Source organism: Symphodus melops, assembly GCF_947650265.1.
Source record: "Symphodus melops genome assembly, chromosome: 1".
Classification (NCBI taxonomy): Eukaryota; Metazoa; Chordata; class Actinopteri; order Labriformes; family Labridae; genus Symphodus; species Symphodus melops.
Window position 1 is genome coordinate 7,085,202 of NC_136691.1, and position 20,004 is coordinate 7,105,205.

Below are 20,004 nucleotides of genomic sequence, written 5' to 3' on the forward strand. Positions count from 1 at the left end.
TTATTGTATGAAATGGAACAAGACTTAATTTTTTCTTTTTGTATTATTTTTTCTGCATTAAACGACATTCTCCATATTGGTTTCTATCAATAGAAACCTTTTTGGTTTCAGTAAATTACATTGCATCTACAATATTTACATTGCAATAGTTCATTAACGTTATTTCCACTTTACAAAAGAGCAGGTAAAAGACCTTCCTCCAATTTGTAACAAACCAGCACGAGTATTAAGCAACGTTACAATGAGACTCAACTGACTGAAAATCTAAAAGGAATTTTAAATTGGAAAATGATACTTCAGAAGCATAGTGACTTTGATCTGTAAATTGGTTGAATAACTGGACACATACCTGAATGGCTCTGCTGCAGAATGTTATCTCTCTTGTCCTGATGCAGCATCCTCATAAATTGATTTTGTTAGAACAAAACAAAGTTAAACTGTTACAAGGTCGTAAATACAACCTGGTGTGGCGGTCTTTTCTGATTCACTTAAACTGCAATATTGGAGAGTGGGAGTCATTAAGGATACACATTTATAAAAATCATTTTTATTCAAATGTTCAACAATACAAAAACAAATGGAGATCATCTTTTACAGCTTCAAAACCCAAACATTCCCTCGCATGTTCTCAGCTCATTTTTCCTTATAGTGGTTATGATGTGTGTGTGTGTGCATATTCTGTAGGTCTAATCACATTTAAAATGACAACAAGGTGCTTCTTTGAAAACTGGGGAAGAAGAGCATGCTGACACGGCCATCAGGAATGTGATACGGAAAAATAAAAAGAGGAAAAAATCTGTTCACTTGAATAACAAATTAGAGTTGTGTCCAAAACCTGAATAAATAACCCTGTAAAACATCACATCCTTGTTTTGAACACTCTAAAGTGTCTCCAATTAAACACCTAACTAAAGGCCAGATTTCGCACTTCAGAGATTCTAAAAGTTAAAAGTAACCTGAGCCTGCAGACAAATGCTCCTGGAAAGTGTGATGGCATGTATACAATATCAAAATAGGACCACAACACCTTATTCTGCAACACAACAATGTGTCTGTCAGCTGTTACTTCAGAATTATTTCATCATATTCAGATAATCATGTACTGTATTTACACAAAAGCACAGACACGGTCAGCACCTACAAACAGAGCGGAGATGAACGTAGCCTGAGTATGTTGAGGAGAAGAAAAAAAATGGATAGTGACCTGGACATCTGGTGCGATAATGAGAATGATCAGGGTCTGATGTTATTGTGTCATGTGGGATGACATACTGTGCTACACTATTTTACACGATGCTCCAGAGAAAAAAAAAAAAAAAAAAAAAGAAGAAAGAAAAGGTGTTTTTGCTTATTTCACCAGTCCAATCTTCTTCGCTTCAGTTTCATAAATGAGTAACCTCCACATCTTCACTATGAAGACTTCAGCTTCTTCATCAAGAACCTGAAACAGGAGGACAGAGAGATAAAATCAGACATGACTTTCAGCAAGTATTTCTAAAATACTATATTTGACAAGTTAATAATGCCACATGGATATGATCAAAGAAATAACTAAGGTAGCAGTTAATGTTAGAGGCTTATTTTTCCAGTACACTACTCACCATGGCAACATCATCCAAGATACTCTGTGGCATACTGTGAGCCATCACCTGGGAAACACAGAAAGATTACATTCATCTCATGTTTCACTTCCCCTCACAGCCTGGAATAGATTGCATGTGCAGACACACGGTCTTTACCTTGGTGCAGACAAAGTCCACTAAGGTCGCCTCCTCCTCTCCGATGTACTCGATAATCTTTTTATTGATCCAGGGCCGAACACGTCGCTCCATTAACAACTAATAAAAAAAAATTAATAAAAAAAAAAAAGACAACACATGTAAAGTTGTAGATGTGCTAAATACTTGCAAAAACATTTACTCTCCTGCTACAGGTGAAGCAAAAGCTAACCCATTGGGGCCTCATGAAATAGTCTCCTTAGGGGCTTAGTGATGGTTTACATGAATATTCACAGCTCGTCTCCTCACCGTGTCTACCATGGACCAGTCCAGAGGGTAGGAGAACAGCTCCGGCTTTGCTGTGGGAATCTTTTCAATCAGAGTCTTGATGTGTTTACGTTTTTCCTCGGTGTTTGGCCCCTTGATGCTGGAGAGACCAGCTCCATCCACCCCAAGGCTTTTGTCGTCATCGTAATCCAGCGGCACCAGCTTCCTCTTGCGAGGCTGCTCGTCGGCCTCCTCGTCATCAAACTTGTCGAAGACGCTGTCCACGGGCAGCTTCTTCCTCTTACCTGTGTTGGGCTGACTGGGGCTTCCTGTGGCACCTGGATATGATCATGAGCACAGTTTTCCTGTTAATCTCCGTGAATAGAATAACTCATTCAGCAGTGAATAAATCTGACAAGAAGGATGTATAAATTCCATAAGAATTTTGCAGTTTTCATCAGGTAAAAAAAATATTAAAATCGGAAGTTTAAGTAGGTTCTTAAGTGACATGACAATTGATTTTGGATAACCAGCCGCTCGCCATACATCTGACTCGCCTGGCTCTTCAGTAACTGTTCACTAAGTCATCAACATGAATCTGCAGTATCTAATGAACACAGGTGTCTTTGTGCTTCTTTCTTTTAATTAGATTAATTATTCTTTTTTCAAGATGGATTGAAAGGACTTTGGTGTGAGGTTTTAAGTGACAAAAATCCAGTTAGAAGGATGATGTATCACACAAAACTGCTGACTACAGATGTGTAAGCAGTGCATTCTGGTCTATGTAGGCTACAGAGAGTGGAGCAATGTAAACTTCTAAAAATTGTAATTGTACATTTCTCCGCTAATTAAAGTAAGAAAAGATGTTTGGGTTTTTTGCATACACCTTCGAAAAATGCATCTAAACATTTTTTCTCATCCACACTTTTTTTTTTTAAAAACTCACCCAGTTTGAGACTGAGGCCGATCTTGGGCCGGTGCTCCTCCTGCGGCAGTGCATCAGGGGGCGAGTTCTCGTGGGGGATGATGATGCCGCAGGGCGACTCTTCCCCGGGTGTGTTCGGGGACGCATTGCCACTGGCTGATGACACCGAGGGCGCCGCTGTGATGGGCCTCATTGTTGGCTTCAAGCAAGGTTTCACATCAGGGTTATCTTCATCGTTGTCATAATCATCATCCTCACCCTCCTCTACCTCATTGTCAGAGGGGGCGGGCCGTGATCGAGCCTCGGCTTTCTCCTGGTGCTCTTGTCTGCGGTCTCGGTGTTCTCGGTGGTCTCTTGAACTCCTGTGGCGTTCCCGTTCCACCACAGGCTCAGGCTCTTGGATGATGGGAGGTTGTCTCAGACGCTCCTCCTCTTCCTCCTCCATCTGCACCAATTAGAAGAAGCAGAAATGAAGAACATTAACACCCAGTCACTGTGTTTTACAGACAGGAAGGTCAGCAGACGATAAAAGCTGGACAACACAGATGTGCAGAGATGCAGAGAGATTCAGATGATAATGTGACCTTCACAAAAACAACACACAGCATGCTCGCTCACTGCACACATACAGACACACTAACACATCCTCATTGTCTTATGGAAGCATACCCTGCGTAGCTCAGCGTCTGGGTTTGGATGTCCCTCGTCTAGCAGCCTCTGTCTGATCTCCTCCAGCTCCTCCTTCTCTCTCTTCCTGTCACGCTCGTCCGCCTCCATCTCCTTCTCTCTGTCTCTGAGACGCTTCTGCAGCGCACTGCCCCTAGGGGTCACACCAGAAATTACAGCCTTTAGAACAATAACCACAGCAGCAGTGCTGCATCAGATCTGGGTCACAGCATGTGCTGCGTCTTCCAACCAATTACTACGTGTGCAGGTGCCTCAAGGCTCAGACCAAACATTCATAATTTAAAGGATTATGTATGTCAAGTGCAGGTCCTTTTTTTTTTTTTTTTTTTTTTACATTCATTTCATTTAATGTTTTTTTTTTTCTGGCTCGGTAAAGACGGCACTGAAACATCTTTTTGTTCTTGCTCACCTGTAGTATTTGGGGTCATCTCTTTCATCGTCGTAGTCTTCAAGAAATTCTTTCAGCCGTTTGCCCTCTTTAACCTGAAGACACACAAGACCGGGTTAAATCAATGTCCATCTGCCAGCAAATGTTATCTGCTTACTTAAACAGCATCACATGAACGCCAGAAAACACTTAAAAACCTCTATATTAGCAACAGGATGGTATATGCGCATTCAGTCCTACTTTCATAAAAACGCCTGAAGTCTTATTTAGAGGAGCTGAGAACAAGCAATACACTATAGTACATTTAGTTCATTTCTTTGCTCTCACAATTTTGCCTGTACATGAGGAAAATGGAATCCCTTCTAACCACCAGTGTCTTCGTTTTGCTCTCACCATTTCACGTCGGCGCTCATCTTCCCTCTCAGAGTCCTTGCTGTAATCTCGCGCCTTCTTCCTCTCCCTGAGTTCCCAGTTTTTTAGACGCTGTAGTTATAATAGTGTCAGATGAGCCACAATAAAAAAAAAACCATCATGATTGAGCAAGATAACTGAAAAAAAGGAATGTTTTTATTCACATAGTAAGTAAAGATACAGACTTAGAAGTTTTAAGATTGCAGACTTTTATCATTTGGGCTAAAAACTGCAATGCATCTGTTATTTTCTCCCGGGAGAGTCGAATCATGTTTCAGGGTCAACATGAAGAACCTTGAAATAAGAGTGGTGAGTACATCTAGTACATCACTCTGAGTGTGCACTAAAGAGGAGGAACATCGAGCCACTTCCCAGTCTTTCATACCTCCTGATAGGCTGCTTCCTTGTCTCTGAGTTTCCTCTCCAGCTTCCTGCGCTCATACGCCTCCTCTTCATCCTCTTGGTCTCGCTTCTTTTCTCTGTCTCGGTCTCGACTCACCTCCCTGCAAAAAAGAAAAAGAAAAAAAAAAAAGAAAAAAAAAGGTAAGAAGGGACAAAACAGAGAAATATGTCAATCAAACCAAGTCGGAGTATGTCCTTCTGGTCACGAGTAGAGGTTTAAATGAAGCAAAAACTCTGGGGAGGTTTAACCTTTACATTGTGAGGTAAAGATATGTTGAATTTCTTCACCTGGATCTGCTGCGGTTAGGACTCCTGTCACGGCTTCTGTCTCTCTCCCAGTCTCGGTCTCGCTCCCTCTCTCTGGTCCTGCGGTCGCGGTCTTTGTCTCTGTCTCTGTCCCGTTCTCGCTCTCTTTCCTTCTCCCGTTCCCGCTCCTTCTCCCTCTCGCGGTCCCGCCGCTCTCTTTCCCGCTCTCGCTCCTTTTCCCGTTCCCTCCTCTCTTTCTCAAACTCCTGCCGCTCCTTCTCTCGCTTGTCCTTCTCTTCTTCTAGTTTCTGCAGAGCAAAACACAACACAGGTTCAGCCAATGGCGCGCAAGATCTGGGGAGTCTTTGCAGGCAATTTTCTACCGTGCACAGATCAAGTGGTTTCCAGACTTTTTTTAAAAAAGGGTAGGGGGGGTTTCATAAAGGAACATGCCATAATCTTATCAATGCAAAGCTAAAATCCTAACTTGGTAAACCTAGGATCAAAAGGCTCTCCCTCACAGAGAGAGAGCTTCTTCACTGAAGTAAAACTCTGCCCTTCGTTGCTTCAAACTGACTGTATCATCTACTTATGTAACTGGAAACCACTTTAAATGGTAAACGCGATCTGTGAAACATGTTCAACTTGAGGCATTCATAACAAGAAAAGGCGCCGCAAAAGACAATGCTTTTTCTCTCCTTAGGAGCCCTCTTCTCAGAACAAGAAAAACAGAAAACAGGCGTCAGTCTTTTGTTGAACTAGTTGTTTGTGACTTACAGGTGTTGAACTACGGACTCAGCCCTTCGCTGCCCCTACAAGCCTTTTAAGTTAGGCCTGGGAGGAAAGCAGGTCACACGTATACAAGGGAAAAACGTTATGGGATTCTGACTTGCTTCAGCATTATCATCATCATGAAAACAACAGCCTTTACTTCAATAGGTAGGTAACATGGCATTTGGTACAGTGCTAAATCAAGAAATGGACATGATTAACATCAGTTACATTTCTGCACAGAGAATTGAAAGAAGCGGTCTTACCCCTGCGGAAGTCTTCAACAGCTCTTCATGACTCTTTCAGACACACACACCCATACTCTACCTTTAAAGGCATTACACACCAGGCTTTCATGGTAATGTAGCATTCTGTATTTACATTACTGAATACACCAAAACAAGCTTGAAGTACTGTATGTAACAGGAGTAACGCTTTGGCAGCAAGTGGAATGTGCAGGATGACCACGTTTTTGACGATAATTGTTTAACTCTCAAAAGGAACGCAGCCACAGAAGGTCAGGCTATTTTCAGCAGGAACACTGAGGCTGGGTAGAAAGCCTGGGGTGTGATGCAGCTCAAGAGAAGGGAACTTATGACATGGGAAAGTTGGAAGATGTTGGCCATGGTTTAAGATCTAAATCAGCTAATGTTACTTAAACTAATGTTCTTCTGGTTGAGCGTAATAAATCCTGATTGTTTACTTTTTCATCTGGTTTGATTCTTTCTTACTTACCTCTGTAGAGTGTCTGCTCAATACTAACTGGACTGAATTTTACCAATGCTCAACGTCTGTGGTTCATGTGTGTACTACTTTATCAATTTAATTTCACTTTTTAGTTTATATACATAATGTATACTTAAGCAGTACACTAAGGGGGAACGTGTACTGGTTTATTAAGTATTATTTAAGTATTTAATTTGGATAAAGCCTGTTGTGATTGTAAAGTTCTGATTTCTTTTGTTTTTCTGTTTATTTGCTTCAACTGTAAATACGAGCGGACACAGCCTGAGTGATGTCACCATTTGGTGGCACCATGCTGGAAATGCTGTCTCACCCTGAATTCAGTCAACCTAATGACAGGCTGAGAGCTGAACTGGGTTTTAAGCCTCGCTCACACGTCTAACGATGCAAACTTGTACCCTTCATAAAATCAAAACGGTTGAGCTATTTATTTTTTAAATCAGTGTGTGCTGATGAGGACAATAACTTATAAGACCCATATCCTTTTTGCACCAGGCTGTAAAAACAGGCATTTGTGAATAGGGTGTGTTTGTGTCTCCCAGGTCTACTAGAGCCAGACTCACATGGATAGTCAAGAAGCTTCAGGTTTGTTTGGTTTTTTTGCACTTCCATGTTTGCTTCTTTTTTTAACATCCATTGGCGCTTGTTCATTTGAACTGGTTGCAGAAGTTAATTTTGAGAGAATTTCACCCTGTCTTAGAAAACATCTGTCCTGCTGTAAAGAGATGCTCATTTTATCGTTCAGAAAAAAGGAGAAAAGGGCAGAGAGGGAAAGACACAGATGGAGTATAGTATACACACAACACACACAGAGGGCACTTACCTTGTCAGTCTTCAGATCAGCATGCTGCTGTGGAGAGGGCGCCCCCCTGCGCTAGCATCATAAAAAGCTACAGCCAAAGTCACTGCAGTGGTTATTGACAGAGTCCTTGTGCCTCAACATGAACACCATTAAGACAGAGCATCATTTAAAGAGGACTCGCACAGGTTCACTGAGTCTCAAGCTTTCAGGGCACCACCATAAAGTGACAAAATGAGGTTGAAGGGGCACGAAGGGACTTGGATTTTTTGTTGGCCTGGTGGAGCATCACGAGCCTGAGCCAACACACAGAAAGGTGCGGTACAGTTGCCCCTATGCAAGCCCTCAAGAGGGGGGCGCCCAGTATATGTATAAAGTAAATGAAGGCTGATACTTACATCCTATCCTCGTTACTTTTTCCAAAGCTCTGAGATTCATCTTGCTTTAGTCACCATATGATCACTATCATAATGGTGGGGTTTAATGAATAGATTAGCTTTTAAGTAACTTTACATCGTCTCCATGCATTTTTGTGTGATGAATGAAGAATGGATGTATAATATTTACACCTAAGTAGTTTCACTATGGTGGTCACAGGTGTCAATCAGGCCTGAGATAGTTGACAAAAGTTCTAGCCGTCTGCCTACTTGTGGTGCTTGAACATTCAAAATGAAACATTTCATAGAATAAGGGGCGAATTCAGGTGTTTGTTGGTGTAAATTTAAGGACTGCCAATTTGTAGCACATTACTGCATATTACTGAGAGCAAGAAAGGCTGGGTAAATGTGTAGACTAAATGTGCAAGCACTAGGAGTGAACAATATAAACAGCTGCTGTCCAAAACCTGTAATGTCAACTACAAGATCAAGAGAGCTACTTTACCTTGTGAGTGTCTCGAAATTTACTAATCTCTCTGGAGATCAGGTCTCTCTTGTCCTCCTCCATGTCAATCGTGTTGATGTCATCCTGAAGAGAACGAAACAACAATGAGACAGTCCAATGGCAAATTTACATTTTTAACTGCAAGAGACAAACATTCAAAGTTCATGTGAAGTAAATGAAGGCTGGCATACCTCCTCCTTTTTCTCCTTTTTCCTCTTTCTTCGCTGAGAGTCTTCGTCTGTTGAAGGTGCATTGAGTTCAGCAGCGTATTCCCTCATGAGTCCATCAATAGCACCTTTGACGATCTGATCCTTCTTCTTTGTTTCTTCATCTAGAACCTCCTCTTCATCATCACCTCCATCCTCAGCCTTCTTATTCTGCCGTGTAGATGAAAATAGTTTTTCTTTAGTGATGAATTAAATTACTTATTTCTAAAGTGAAAGTGGCAACCATCAGACTGGGGTGAAACTCATACGCTTAAACTGGATTTTACCCCATTGGCAGTCTTCTTTTTGGCCTTCCACTCGTCCAGCTGAGCCTTAGTTTTGGCATCCACCTTCACTAAAAGATTTTTGTCTCCAATTTGCAGGTCATGAAGCAGCCGCAGGGCTCGCAGAGTGGACTCTGGCTCCTTGTACTCACAGAAGCCAAAGGCTGCAAGAGATGATGAAAACGGAAACCGAAGTGAGCGCAAGTTCAACATCATGTGCTCTTTGAAAGGGTAAGATTTACAAAATACTTTTTTTATTGGCTTTAAGTGAAACAATCTTGGTGATATAGGATCCATCACCCAAGTTAACTATTTTAGTATTTCCTGCCCTAATGATCTGTAATGTGTAAGAAGAAGTACCTTGAAGCTTGCCAGAGGCTCCTTGGACCCTCTTCCAGCTCAGAACGATCCCACATTTCTAGGGCATAAACATAAAGGCTGGAGAAGGTCATGACTTCAGTCAAACAGCAAATGATTCCTATTTTTTAGCAAGTTGCCAACACAACTTTAAGCAACATGTAGTGGTACAAATATGCGACATGACTGTATGCTAAGTGATATTCTTCATTGATTAGAGTTGCTTATAAGATATGAAAGTTACTTTTTTTTTTTTTTAAAGATTCAACATTAAGATGATAGATTTGACTGTAAATTCTTCTCTGACACTTACCGCAAGCAGCTGTCTGATCAGCATGTCTGAGGCTTTCTCTGATATGTTCCCCACAAATACAGTGGTGGTGGGTCCACTGTTCTCATCGTTGTTGACTCGCAGACCAATATCCTTCTTATGTACCGGAGGCTTACTGACCACTGTCACAGAGGGCACCATTACTGTTGGGGCAGAGGTCATGATGCCCACATGAACAGGGATCATCGGAGTCCCTAAAACCACCAAAAAGACATGAGACAATGCAGTCAGATATCAAACACTTTACTTGGCATGATTGGGTTTATAACTGCAAATCCTTTTCTAAAAACAATTTATTAAAAAGGTTTACCAAGAAACGGGAAGTTGCTTACCTGAGGGGAAACCTGCATACTGTGGAGGTATCCCAGGAGGAGGCAACAGCGGCCGATTAAGGTGAGGGGGGAAGGACATCCTGGGTGATGATTGGACCGACCTGATGAAGAAACATTAGTTACATCTATAAGCAATCCACATGTGGGAGATGTATTTCAATCTCACTTTACAGAAGTCCTCTCAACAGGCTTAATACAAAATAAGGAACAGTGGTCTAATGGCTTATTTTCAGTGAACGAATGTTAGTAAATTCTGTCATATACTGTATTTTCAAACAGTTCATGGACCCTTGACTTGTTTTCCATCTTAACACCACTAGAAGTTAATAAAGGATAACGAGACACATTCGTTAACCTTATACAATTAAGTCCCGAGTGTCAAAGTGTTAATACATTAGTTATATATAGTATATAGTACCTTATTGCTAAACAACACGCATGTAGGAAACCAAAAAAAAAAGCAGCTTAGTTAGCTAAAGCTAGCATTGAGCACGCTACCGTACCCGGCGCGGCTAACTTAAAATAAGCTATCGTTAGCTGCGGAACAAGCAGAAACTCTTCTTAATTGCCTAAATATTACTTTAAAATAAACGTTGTAAATGTGCAAATATACATACCCCAAATTAGGTGGCGTATAAAGTTATACAACCCGCTAATAGACGGTTAGTAATGATAAAAAATCCTTTGTAACGTTCCGAATGTTTGATTAGCACGTTGGCACGTCACGTTACGTCACGTCACGTCGCGGGCCTTCACAAACACTGACGCAGGCGCTTTACGTACTTGACTACAGGAGCGCTTGTCATGTTTGACTCGACGTGTCCGCTGGACGGAGCTATGGCACTGAAGGCTTTAACTGCCAGTGTTATTATTAGTAGATCAAACAATAAGTTGTGATGATATCAAAGGTTTACTTTTATATCTGTGTAATTGTGATGTTTTTATAAATGTATTGGCTGCATGGATTTATGCTGCAAACCAAATTGCCCCTCGGAGACAATAAAGATTTTCCAGAAGAATCCAGAAGTTATACATTATCTAATTGTCTTATAAGGAATGACAATAATTTTGCATTGTTGAATCCTAGAGGTGCACCATGTAGATGTTGGTAGTGAAATGTGTTTTTCTATGCTATAATTTCTGAACTAAATACACAAAGTTTATTCAAAGGAAGAAATGGGTCCCTATAACACTGTTTGGAGCTAAAAAGCTACCAGGAAAATCTTTTGGATTTGGAAAATCTTTATTGTCCCCTAGGGGCAATTTGGTGAGCAGAGGTCCGTGCAGGCAATACATTCATAAAAACAACACAATGACAAAGATGTAGTAGACCATGGATAGCATCATAATGGATGTAAGTGGGATGAGGCACACAAAGACCAGCAGTACCTCCTAAAAGTGTACAGGCAACCATGTCTACAGCTTATTTTAAAAAACCAACAGCTGATGCGACCTCAGGTAGGCTATCTGTTAAAACAGAAATATGTTGTTTCAGTGGTTGAATGTTATGTTACGTTTCTAGAAGGCCAGCACTCGTTTCTAGAAGGCCAGCACTTTGTTTCTAAGGTCCCTTAACTGTTTACAGGTCTCTTTTAACCAACACATGTTTTTCTGTCCTCACAGGTTATGTACATTATGCTATATAAGTTTTAAGTCTAATTGCTAATGCTAACTGCACAGGTTTAACATAGAATTATGTTTACTCTTAGTCACATAGGGGCTGCTAAATCTTGTTTGGGGGATTATTGTATACAGAGGGGAGGGGGGACAGCGGGTGTGTATTGTAACTAATGTCTTGTGTCCTGCCTGTCTGTATACTGCTACTGGATGCCTTGAATTTCCCTCGGGATCAATAAAGTATCTATCTATCTATCTATCTATCTATCTATCTATCTATCTATCTATCTATCTATCTATCTATCTATCTATCTATCTATCTATCTATCTATCTATGCTTGATTAATTTCTGACTTCTCAGAGATGCCCAGTGAGCCGGTTCAAATGTAGGTATATAAAAATTGGCATTCGGTATGAAATTGGATTCGTATAGCCTTCTATACCAACAAGACAATTTTAATGACCCCAATCATAGGACTTCTCCAGAGCTGTGCAGAGACTATTTGAACAAGAGGAATCTGGAGTACTGAAACTAATGGACTGGCCAAGTCAAAGTCCCAGTTTGAATCCTACATAACAGGGGTCTCTAATAGGAGAGCTACTGGTAGCTCATGGACAGGTTTCCAGTGGCTCGCCTATAAGTTTGATGACTGTGTAAAAAAAAGAAAGGAAAATTCTGCACCTTTTCCCACTTTTCAGTAAGGTAGCAGACTATGTGGCACAATTAGTTCATGGTTTTGTTTTGTTTTTTACCTTTATGTGAATTTAAGATTATTGATTGTTTATTGCAATTACACATAGTAGCTTATTCAGCTGGTGTGCTGTGTAAATAAGTACAAGAGATGTGATGCAAGTACCTCATAGCTCCTTTTTTTCAAAGTAGCTCTCAGGTGAAGAAAGGTTGGAGAGACCCCTGCTATGGGATACTTTTGGGATTTAGCAGATTCCACACAAACATTTCATAAAGTCTGTGGGATCACCTAGAAACAATTTGGAACTCATTTAAAAAAGAGACTGTCAAAAAGTACATAAACACAATGCCAGCAAGAATGCAAGCTGTTATCGAGGCCACAATGGACATATTACGTGTTTTTTTGATCTGTGGAGAAGGTCTAGTTGTTTCAGTTTGTTATTTGAAAAAATAAAAAAAATAAAACTGTTTTTTTTTTTAAATCTTTGTCCAATATGTCATTATTTCTTATTTTATTTTTTATGAAATTATGATTATGCTACAGACACGGGTTACCATGGTGTTTTTGTTGTAGATACGAGTTCTCTGTGACAGCAGCTGTGGTGCGAGGGCTGCATCTGACAAGGCGTGACGTCACTTTAGGCGGGTTTTTCATGGAAAGTGCTAGAACAAACGAAGCACACCCTCCTGGCTTTAAGTATTCCTCCGACAGTTTAAAAAGACCGGTACAATTTTACATAAAATAAACACTATAACTTTCATTTTCCTAGAATGTGATCCTTTTTTAGAAATGTATAATGCCGGCTCGATAATACCTGGTGATAGTTATAAAATCTTGTCCGTCATCAAAAAATCAGTGTTAAAGTACTTTGTACCAAAAAAAATATGGAAAAGAACTGCCGCAAGGTGGCGGCAAATAGCTCACTGGCTGGGCTCAATGGTTGACTTTGTTATGGTGCAGTACTTAAGTACAAGGTTATATTTGAAAGCAGGTGTTTCTGTGTGCACCAAAATCGAAAGCCTCAGCATAAGGAACCTTCTCTTTTAAAGTATGCAATAAACATAGTCTGCCGCGATGTATTATTTCACCAAGGACTACTATTCATCCAGGCCTGAGGGATTTTATCATCTATAATACGACATTGCTAATGGTTAAAGTCTTTCAATCATACCATTGAAAGGTGATAATAATGAAAAAAGCTATCTTAGATTTTAAGCAGTCGTTTCAACACTATTTGGTACTACATCTGTTTATTGAAACATGTCTTTTACCCTCATACTAGAACTATGGTCGATGGTGCACCGCGGATGGATACAGCCGCACACTGACACCACTGTGTATAAAGAATCCGGACTATTAAAAGGAAGTCCCTTTCCATTTCCCTGCGTCAGAGAGCAGAAGGGATAATATATTGGTTGCATTTTATTCAAGAAAAGTCAACGGAATAAACAAGGTATGGACACCAGTGTTTGGCTCACATGTGGAAGACATTATGCTCTTTAAATGTGGCTGTTTCGTGAACGTTTATCTGAGCTATGAATGGATGTAACCACGACGACAGCTCCGGAGTCACGACAACCGTGTCTCGTGGTGGGCTACAGTTAGCTTGCAATTTTGGTCACTCGTGTTTAGTGTCTTAATTTCACAACATGATACCGTTTTAAAGAAGGGGGAGTTTTTTTATGTGCTGACAGTTTAGATATATCGTTGTGAAAAAAAAATGCGGCAGTATGCGGCACAGCTAGGCCGGGCTTTGGTTGCATCCAGGCAGGTGTGGTGAGGATGACACTGGGGTCTATTTCACGGAGCTAACCCGGAGATTATAAACCGTATTGGCTTGGATTCACCCAGAAACTGGACATTTTGTTTTAATAATTCACCTCGGATGTGTTTTCATGAGGTGTGAAGCGATTGTATAAACTCAGGGCAACACTACGGTTTTATTTATGCATCTGAATTAAACAACTGTAAGTAGATAAAATAATGATGGTTTCTGTTTCATGCAAATATCCTTAATAAAAAAAAAAGAGGGAATGTCTGCTTCCATTGCTCCTACTTAAAGACTTAATGATATTTATATAATCGTAACTTATACGGCTTTTATAACGTTGCAGTAAGTTACGTTTTAGCAACAATTAAACGTAAAGTGACGTATTCTTGTACGTAATCCGAATGTTCTGAAGCACGTGTTTGCGGAGTCCATTGTCTGTCAGTCGACGCCATGTTGGTTAAACGCTACTTCCGCCGCTGTTGGTGATGTGATGGAAGCTCTTCAATTTTGCGAAACCGACTCTTGGACGGGATCCAGCTAGTTTCTCATTTAATGAAACTTAAATAATCATCCTATTTAAATAAAACCGGTTGCTTTCATTTTGAACAATACTGTGTAATGTGTTAGTTTATTATAAATTAAGTAATTTGTTTGTTTTTTTTCTTTTGTGTAGATGCCTGAAGAAATGCACCAAGAGGAGGAGGCTGAGACCTTTGCCTTCCAGGCAGAGATTGCTCAGCTGATGTCCCTGATTATTAACACCTTCTATTCCAACAAAGAGATCTTCCTCAGGGAGTTGATCTCCAATGCCTCTGATGTAAGTCGCAATATAAATTTAGTATAATGTAGCTATTTAAAGAGATTTGCTTTATTAAATGGCATTTAATGACACTAGCTAAATTTAATACAATTACTCAAATGTGATAATTGCTCTTAAGCAATACTGTAGACATTATCATAATTGGAACTTTTTATATTTCCTTTTCACAGGCTTTGGATAAAATCCGCTATGAAAGCCTGACTGACCCTACCAAAATGGACAGTGGCAAGGATCTGAAAATTGACATCATCCCCAACAAAGCTGACCGCACCTTGACCCTCATCGATACAGGGATTGGCATGACCAAAGCTGACCTGATTAACAATTTGGGTACCATCGCAAAGTCTGGCACAAAGGCCTTCATGGAGGCCCTGCAGGTACAGCAGTGAAACCGTCTTGATTGCAGCATGTTGAAAATGAAAGCACAATGCCCTTCACAGGTTAAGAACACTTTCATGTGCTCATATTCTTTGAAACTGATTACCCATTTAGAGTAGTTGAAACCTACAAAAGCCTGTATACAATATCAGTAACATGAACAAGCACTCATCAAAGGGCACTTAACCTGTTACTGAAAGTTTTCCATTTTAAACACTAAAGAAACTTCCCGTGTGTTCTCTCTAGGCTGGAGCTGATATTTCCATGATTGGTCAGTTTGGTGTGGGTTTCTACTCTGCCTACCTTGTTGCTGAGAGGGTAGTTGTCATTACCAAGCACAATGATGATGAGCAGTACGCTTGGGAGTCTTCTGCTGGAGGTTCCTTCACAGTCAAGGTTGACACCGGTACGTTTCCAGCCATTGCTTTTAAATCCAAGTATAGATAAACAATATTGACAGTTTGTCCTATTGATGCCGATTGTTGGCTTCGAGAGGATTCTGACTTTAGAATGAAATAAAACAATGGCCATTGTCAGCAACATTGAACTAGTTGCTTGTGGTGTTTTTGAAGCCTAAATGCCCTATAGAGATTTTTATTTTTTTAATCATTGGAAGGGTTTATAAGAGGTTTTGTTCTAAGATTAATTTAAACTAAGTATGGCTGTTAACAGATTGAAGAAACTTTCTAAAAACCAACATGGATTCACACTTTCTGGAAGTGATCAAATGCACCTTGAAGTGTGTTTATAACAATATTATTTTCATCACAGGTGAGCCAATTGGCCGTGGAACAAAGATCATCCTGCACCTGAAAGAGGATCAGACGGAGTACATTGAGGAGAAGAGGGTGAAAGAAATTGTGAAGAAGCACTCTCAGTTCATTGGCTACCCCATCACCCTGTTTGTAAGTAATGAACTTGGTCTTTTGTTAACTGCGTTTTGTCTGTCTGCCGGTAAAGCTGACTGCCATCATTGATTTATTAAAGGTGGAGAAGGAGCGTGACAAGGAGATCAGTGACGACGAGGCAGAGGAGGAAAAGGCAGAGAAGGAGGAGAAAGAAGAAGGTGAGGACAAGCCAAAGATCGAGGATGTGGGCTCAGATGATGAGGAGGACTCCAAAGACAAGGACAAGAAGAAGACGAAGAAGATCAAGGAGAAGTACATCGACCAGGAGGAGCTGAACAAGACCAAGCCCATCTGGACCAGAAACCCTGATGACATCACAAACGAGGAGTATGGCGAGTTCTACAAGAGTCTGACCAACGACTGGGAGGATCACCTGGCTGTCAAGGTAACCAAAGCTTTAAAAAAAAAAAAGAAGTTCCATGTCAATCTTCCAGCATTGTGACCATGAACCAATTTGAGGCTAACATTTGAATTCTGTTTCTCCGTCCAGCACTTCTCTGTGGAGGGCCAGCTTGAGTTCCGGGCCCTGCTCTTCATCCCCCGCCGTGCGCCTTTTGACCTGTTTGAGAACAAGAAAAAGAAGAATAACATCAAGCTGTACGTCAGGAGAGTCTTCATCATGGACAACTGTGAAGAGCTTATCCCAGAGTACCTGAGTAAGTTTCTCAGACTGTAATGATCATTCAAATAGCAGTTTATTTATGTGAAGCAACAGACTTGTAAATGTGTTCAGGTTTGTAATCCTTTTTTCCTCCCTGTCTCCAGACTTTGTCCGTGGTGTGGTGGACTCTGAAGACCTGCCCCTCAACATCTCCAGAGAGATGCTCCAGCAGAGCAAGATCCTTAAGGTCATCCGCAAGAACATCGTCAAGAAGTGTCTGGAACTGTTTGCTGAGCTGGCTGAGGACAAGGAGAACTACAAGAAGTTCTACGAAGGATTCTCCAAGAACATCAAGGTATCTAAAAACAAATGCAGCCAGCCACATGGTTATTAGGAAGAACTGTTCTAGTGGTAACTTAAGCTCCTCTTTATATTGCATTTCTTTTGTCTTCAGTTCATCTCTGTGGATCCATAAGGTTTATCTTATTTGTGGATTTAGTTCAGTACAGTCTAGTTATTTAAGGAAGTGTAGTTACTGCTAGAGTTTTAAAAATGCACTTTATAGCTAAAGAGTGTCTGTCATTGTCTCTTAGCTCTAACTCGGCCACTTGCATGATATCATGCAGTCATTTATTGCATAATCAGGTTCACTTGCAGTGCTTATACTGTAGACTAGTCCTTAGTGCTGTAGATCTGTGGCTTTTGAATTTATATGATTACACAAAGGTTTACATTGTGAAAACTGCATTTGCTGTTAATAAATTTAGATAAGTGTTGTATCCTCCAGATCCTGCATCACAGCAGGTTTATCTCAGACAGGAACATAGAGTGGAGTTAACAATAACAGTATTTGAGTTGTGATAAGGAGCTGTTTTATAGGATGTCATTTTAAAACTTTCCTTTCTGTAGCTGGGCATCCACGAGGACTCTCAGAACCGCAAGAAGCTGTCTGAGCTGCTGCGTTACCACAGCTCCCAGTCAGGAGACGAGACCACATCCCTCACAGAGTACCTGACCCGCATGAAGGAGAACCAGAAGTCCATCTACTACATCACTGGTGAGTTTGTTTTCTTGGAAATGTATATACACCTTTTTATTTTAGTGGTGATTTGATGACCACAATTGAACATCATTATAAACTGTCGCACTTCAGGTGAGAGCAAGGACCAGGTGGCCAACTCTGCCTTTGTCGAGCGCGTCCGCAAGCGTGGCTTCGAGGTCCTGTACATGACAGAGCCCATCGACGAGTACTGTGTCCAGCAGCTGAAGGAGTTTGACGGCAAGAGCCTGGTCTCTGTCACCAAGGAGGGTCTGGAGCTTCCAGAGGATGAGGAGGAGAAGAAAAAGATGGAGGAGGATAAGGCAAAGTTTGAGAGCCTCTGCAAGCTCATGAAGGAGATCCTCGACAAGAAAGTGGAGAAGGTTAGTGTTTCTAAAGCAGAAGCATCATTTTTAACCCTAATTTCCTTCATGTTGATAGATGTAAGGTTCTTTCAGACTACAGTTGACGGTGTTTTGTTTGGTAACAGGTGTCCTAACTGGTCCTAAGTTGTATTCTGGTGAGTTGTATGCTGCAGGAAGGAGGTCCAGAAAGTCTTGTGTCCTGAATGATTTTTTCCATTGACGAGCGTGTTCTGACTTGTATTGGTTTCCAAATGACTAAGGGGATGAAATCCCAGAATTGTGACTTCTGAGTGTGACCTAACAGATGCTTGATACATTTTGTGCAACAGAATTTCAAACTAATATATTTAACCAAAAGGTAAAAATGGTCCAGGGTTGTTGTTTTTTTATCTACAGAGATGAGATTGAAAGTGATACTTAAAATATTTCTTTAGATGTGCTGCTGTGTTGAGCATCCATTTCTAACCCGACTGTTTTGCATGAGTTATTAACTTTGGTTTTGAAATGTTTAAATTTGATGTTCAGAACGGCACGTGGTCTTAAGTCTCAATGTTGTGGTGGGCTGTCTCATCCAGGTGACCGTGTCCAACAGACTGGTGTCCTCACCCTGCTGCATTGTGACCAGCACTTACGGCTGGACGGCTAATATGGAGAGGATCATGAAGGCCCAGGCACTCAGGGACAACTCCACCATGGGCTACATGATGGCCAAGAAGCACCTGGAGATCAACCCAGACCACCCCATCGTGGAGACTCTCAGGCAGAAGGCCGACGCAGACAAGAACGACAAGGCAGTGAAGGACCTCGTCATCCTGCTGTTTGAAACTGCCCTGCTGTCCTCAGGCTTCTCCCTGGACGACCCACAGACCCACTCTAACCGTATCTACAGAATGATCAAACTCGGCCTGGGTTAGTTAATGTTTCGGATCAACCCAAAGTAGTTTTGTCTGAGGCTGTAGTGGATTCCTAACGACATTTGTTTGTTTTTTGTCTTTCTAGGTATCGACGATGACGATGTTCCAACAGAGGAGGCCACCTCTTCAGCCGTCCCAGATGAGATTCCTCCCCTAGAAGGCGAAGGTGAAGACGATGCTTCACGCATGGAGGAGGTCGATTAAACCAATCGGATTTCAAACACTTTAGCCTCACTTTTCAATTGTTCATCCTTTAAAACTGCAGTAACTGCAAAACAAATAGTCATTCATGTTGTGTGGTGGACCAGTGTTGCTCTTGTGTCCAGAGCATTACTCTGCAAGACCCCCTTTTTAACAAAAGCAGTTTTGGTTTTTGCGTTCATGGTGACCACATGTTTTAAAGAGTACCCTGTTGCACTGAGTTTTAAATGTTGGAGCGGTAAATGTGTGAACATGGGAATGGTACATTCCATTATCAGATCAGGTCTGGTGGAGGGTTTGTGGAAGGTTCTGCTCATGTGCAACACTGCACGCTGCATGGAGAGAGGACTGTAAGATTCCTTTGCCTGAGTCCAGGCTTGTCTGTATTCCAAGTCTTGTTTTGCAAAAAATTAAAGATGTAATACCTTACAGTCTGTCTTTGACTTTGAATATTACTTTACACTATTTAGATCAGCTTCTTGTACAATTTGTGTCACGTAAGAAAATGGCTACATTGATTTCATAGTTTTGGTTCATTTCTTCAGTTGGTCACTAGGTGGGGGGAAAGAACCATAAATCAGAACAAGCACCATTACATACTCTTTAGTGAGCCTGTATGAAAGGACAGAGACTCCTAATTAAAGTAACTCATCTTCAGATCTTAAAATGCAGATTCACTAAACAATTGATTTAGCACTATTTTATCAGTCCATGATGAGTGTTAAACTCCCGTTCTGTTCACAATCTGGGAAAAGTTCTTATCAGTGACCATACAAAATAACAAATCGGAACAAAACATGTCTAGTATTTTATTAAAGTCGTGTTTCTCCCGTATTAAAGAGATGCGACCAAGAAGACATTGTGAACATTCAGAGACCTTGAGCAGACAGAACTGCGATCTGTTTAGAAAGTGGGATAAAGGAAGCGGCATGCAGGTTAGCATATAGT

General features: G+C 41.0%; 2 protein-coding genes across 2 annotated transcripts; one reads left to right on the forward strand and one right to left on the reverse strand.

Annotated features, from left to right (window-relative positions):
• Positions 1–531: 531 nt before the first annotated feature.
• On the reverse strand, positions 532–10,510 carry rbm25b (RNA binding motif protein 25b). The gene is made up of 17 exons (XM_079357751.1): positions 10,368–10,510; positions 9,751–9,851; positions 9,401–9,612; positions 9,091–9,148; positions 8,734–8,894; positions 8,432–8,617; positions 8,241–8,324; positions 5,087–5,352; positions 4,782–4,899; positions 4,379–4,468; positions 4,007–4,080; positions 3,580–3,730; positions 2,932–3,355; positions 2,028–2,323; positions 1,740–1,838; positions 1,602–1,649; positions 532–1,441 (listed from the first exon to the last, which is right to left on the reverse strand). The coding sequence occupies exons 2-17, from the start codon at positions 9,827–9,829 to the stop codon at positions 1,349–1,351; spliced, it is 2,439 nt and encodes an 812-aa protein (XP_079213877.1). The 5' UTR covers positions 9,830–9,851; positions 10,368–10,510; the 3' UTR covers positions 532–1,348.
• Positions 10,511–13,381: 2,871 nt separating this feature from the next.
• On the forward strand, positions 13,382–19,485 carry hsp90ab1 (heat shock protein 90, alpha (cytosolic), class B member 1). The gene is made up of 12 exons (XM_079351570.1): positions 13,382–13,512; positions 14,504–14,647; positions 14,821–15,027; positions 15,275–15,434; positions 15,800–15,933; positions 16,016–16,321; positions 16,427–16,592; positions 16,702–16,892; positions 17,447–17,594; positions 17,691–17,959; positions 18,517–18,850; positions 18,941–19,485. Exons 2-12 carry the CDS (start codon positions 14,504–14,506, stop codon positions 19,057–19,059), a joined length of 2,178 nt encoding a protein of 725 aa, XP_079207696.1. The 5' UTR covers positions 13,382–13,512; the 3' UTR covers positions 19,060–19,485.
• Positions 19,486–20,004: the final 519 nt, after the last annotated feature.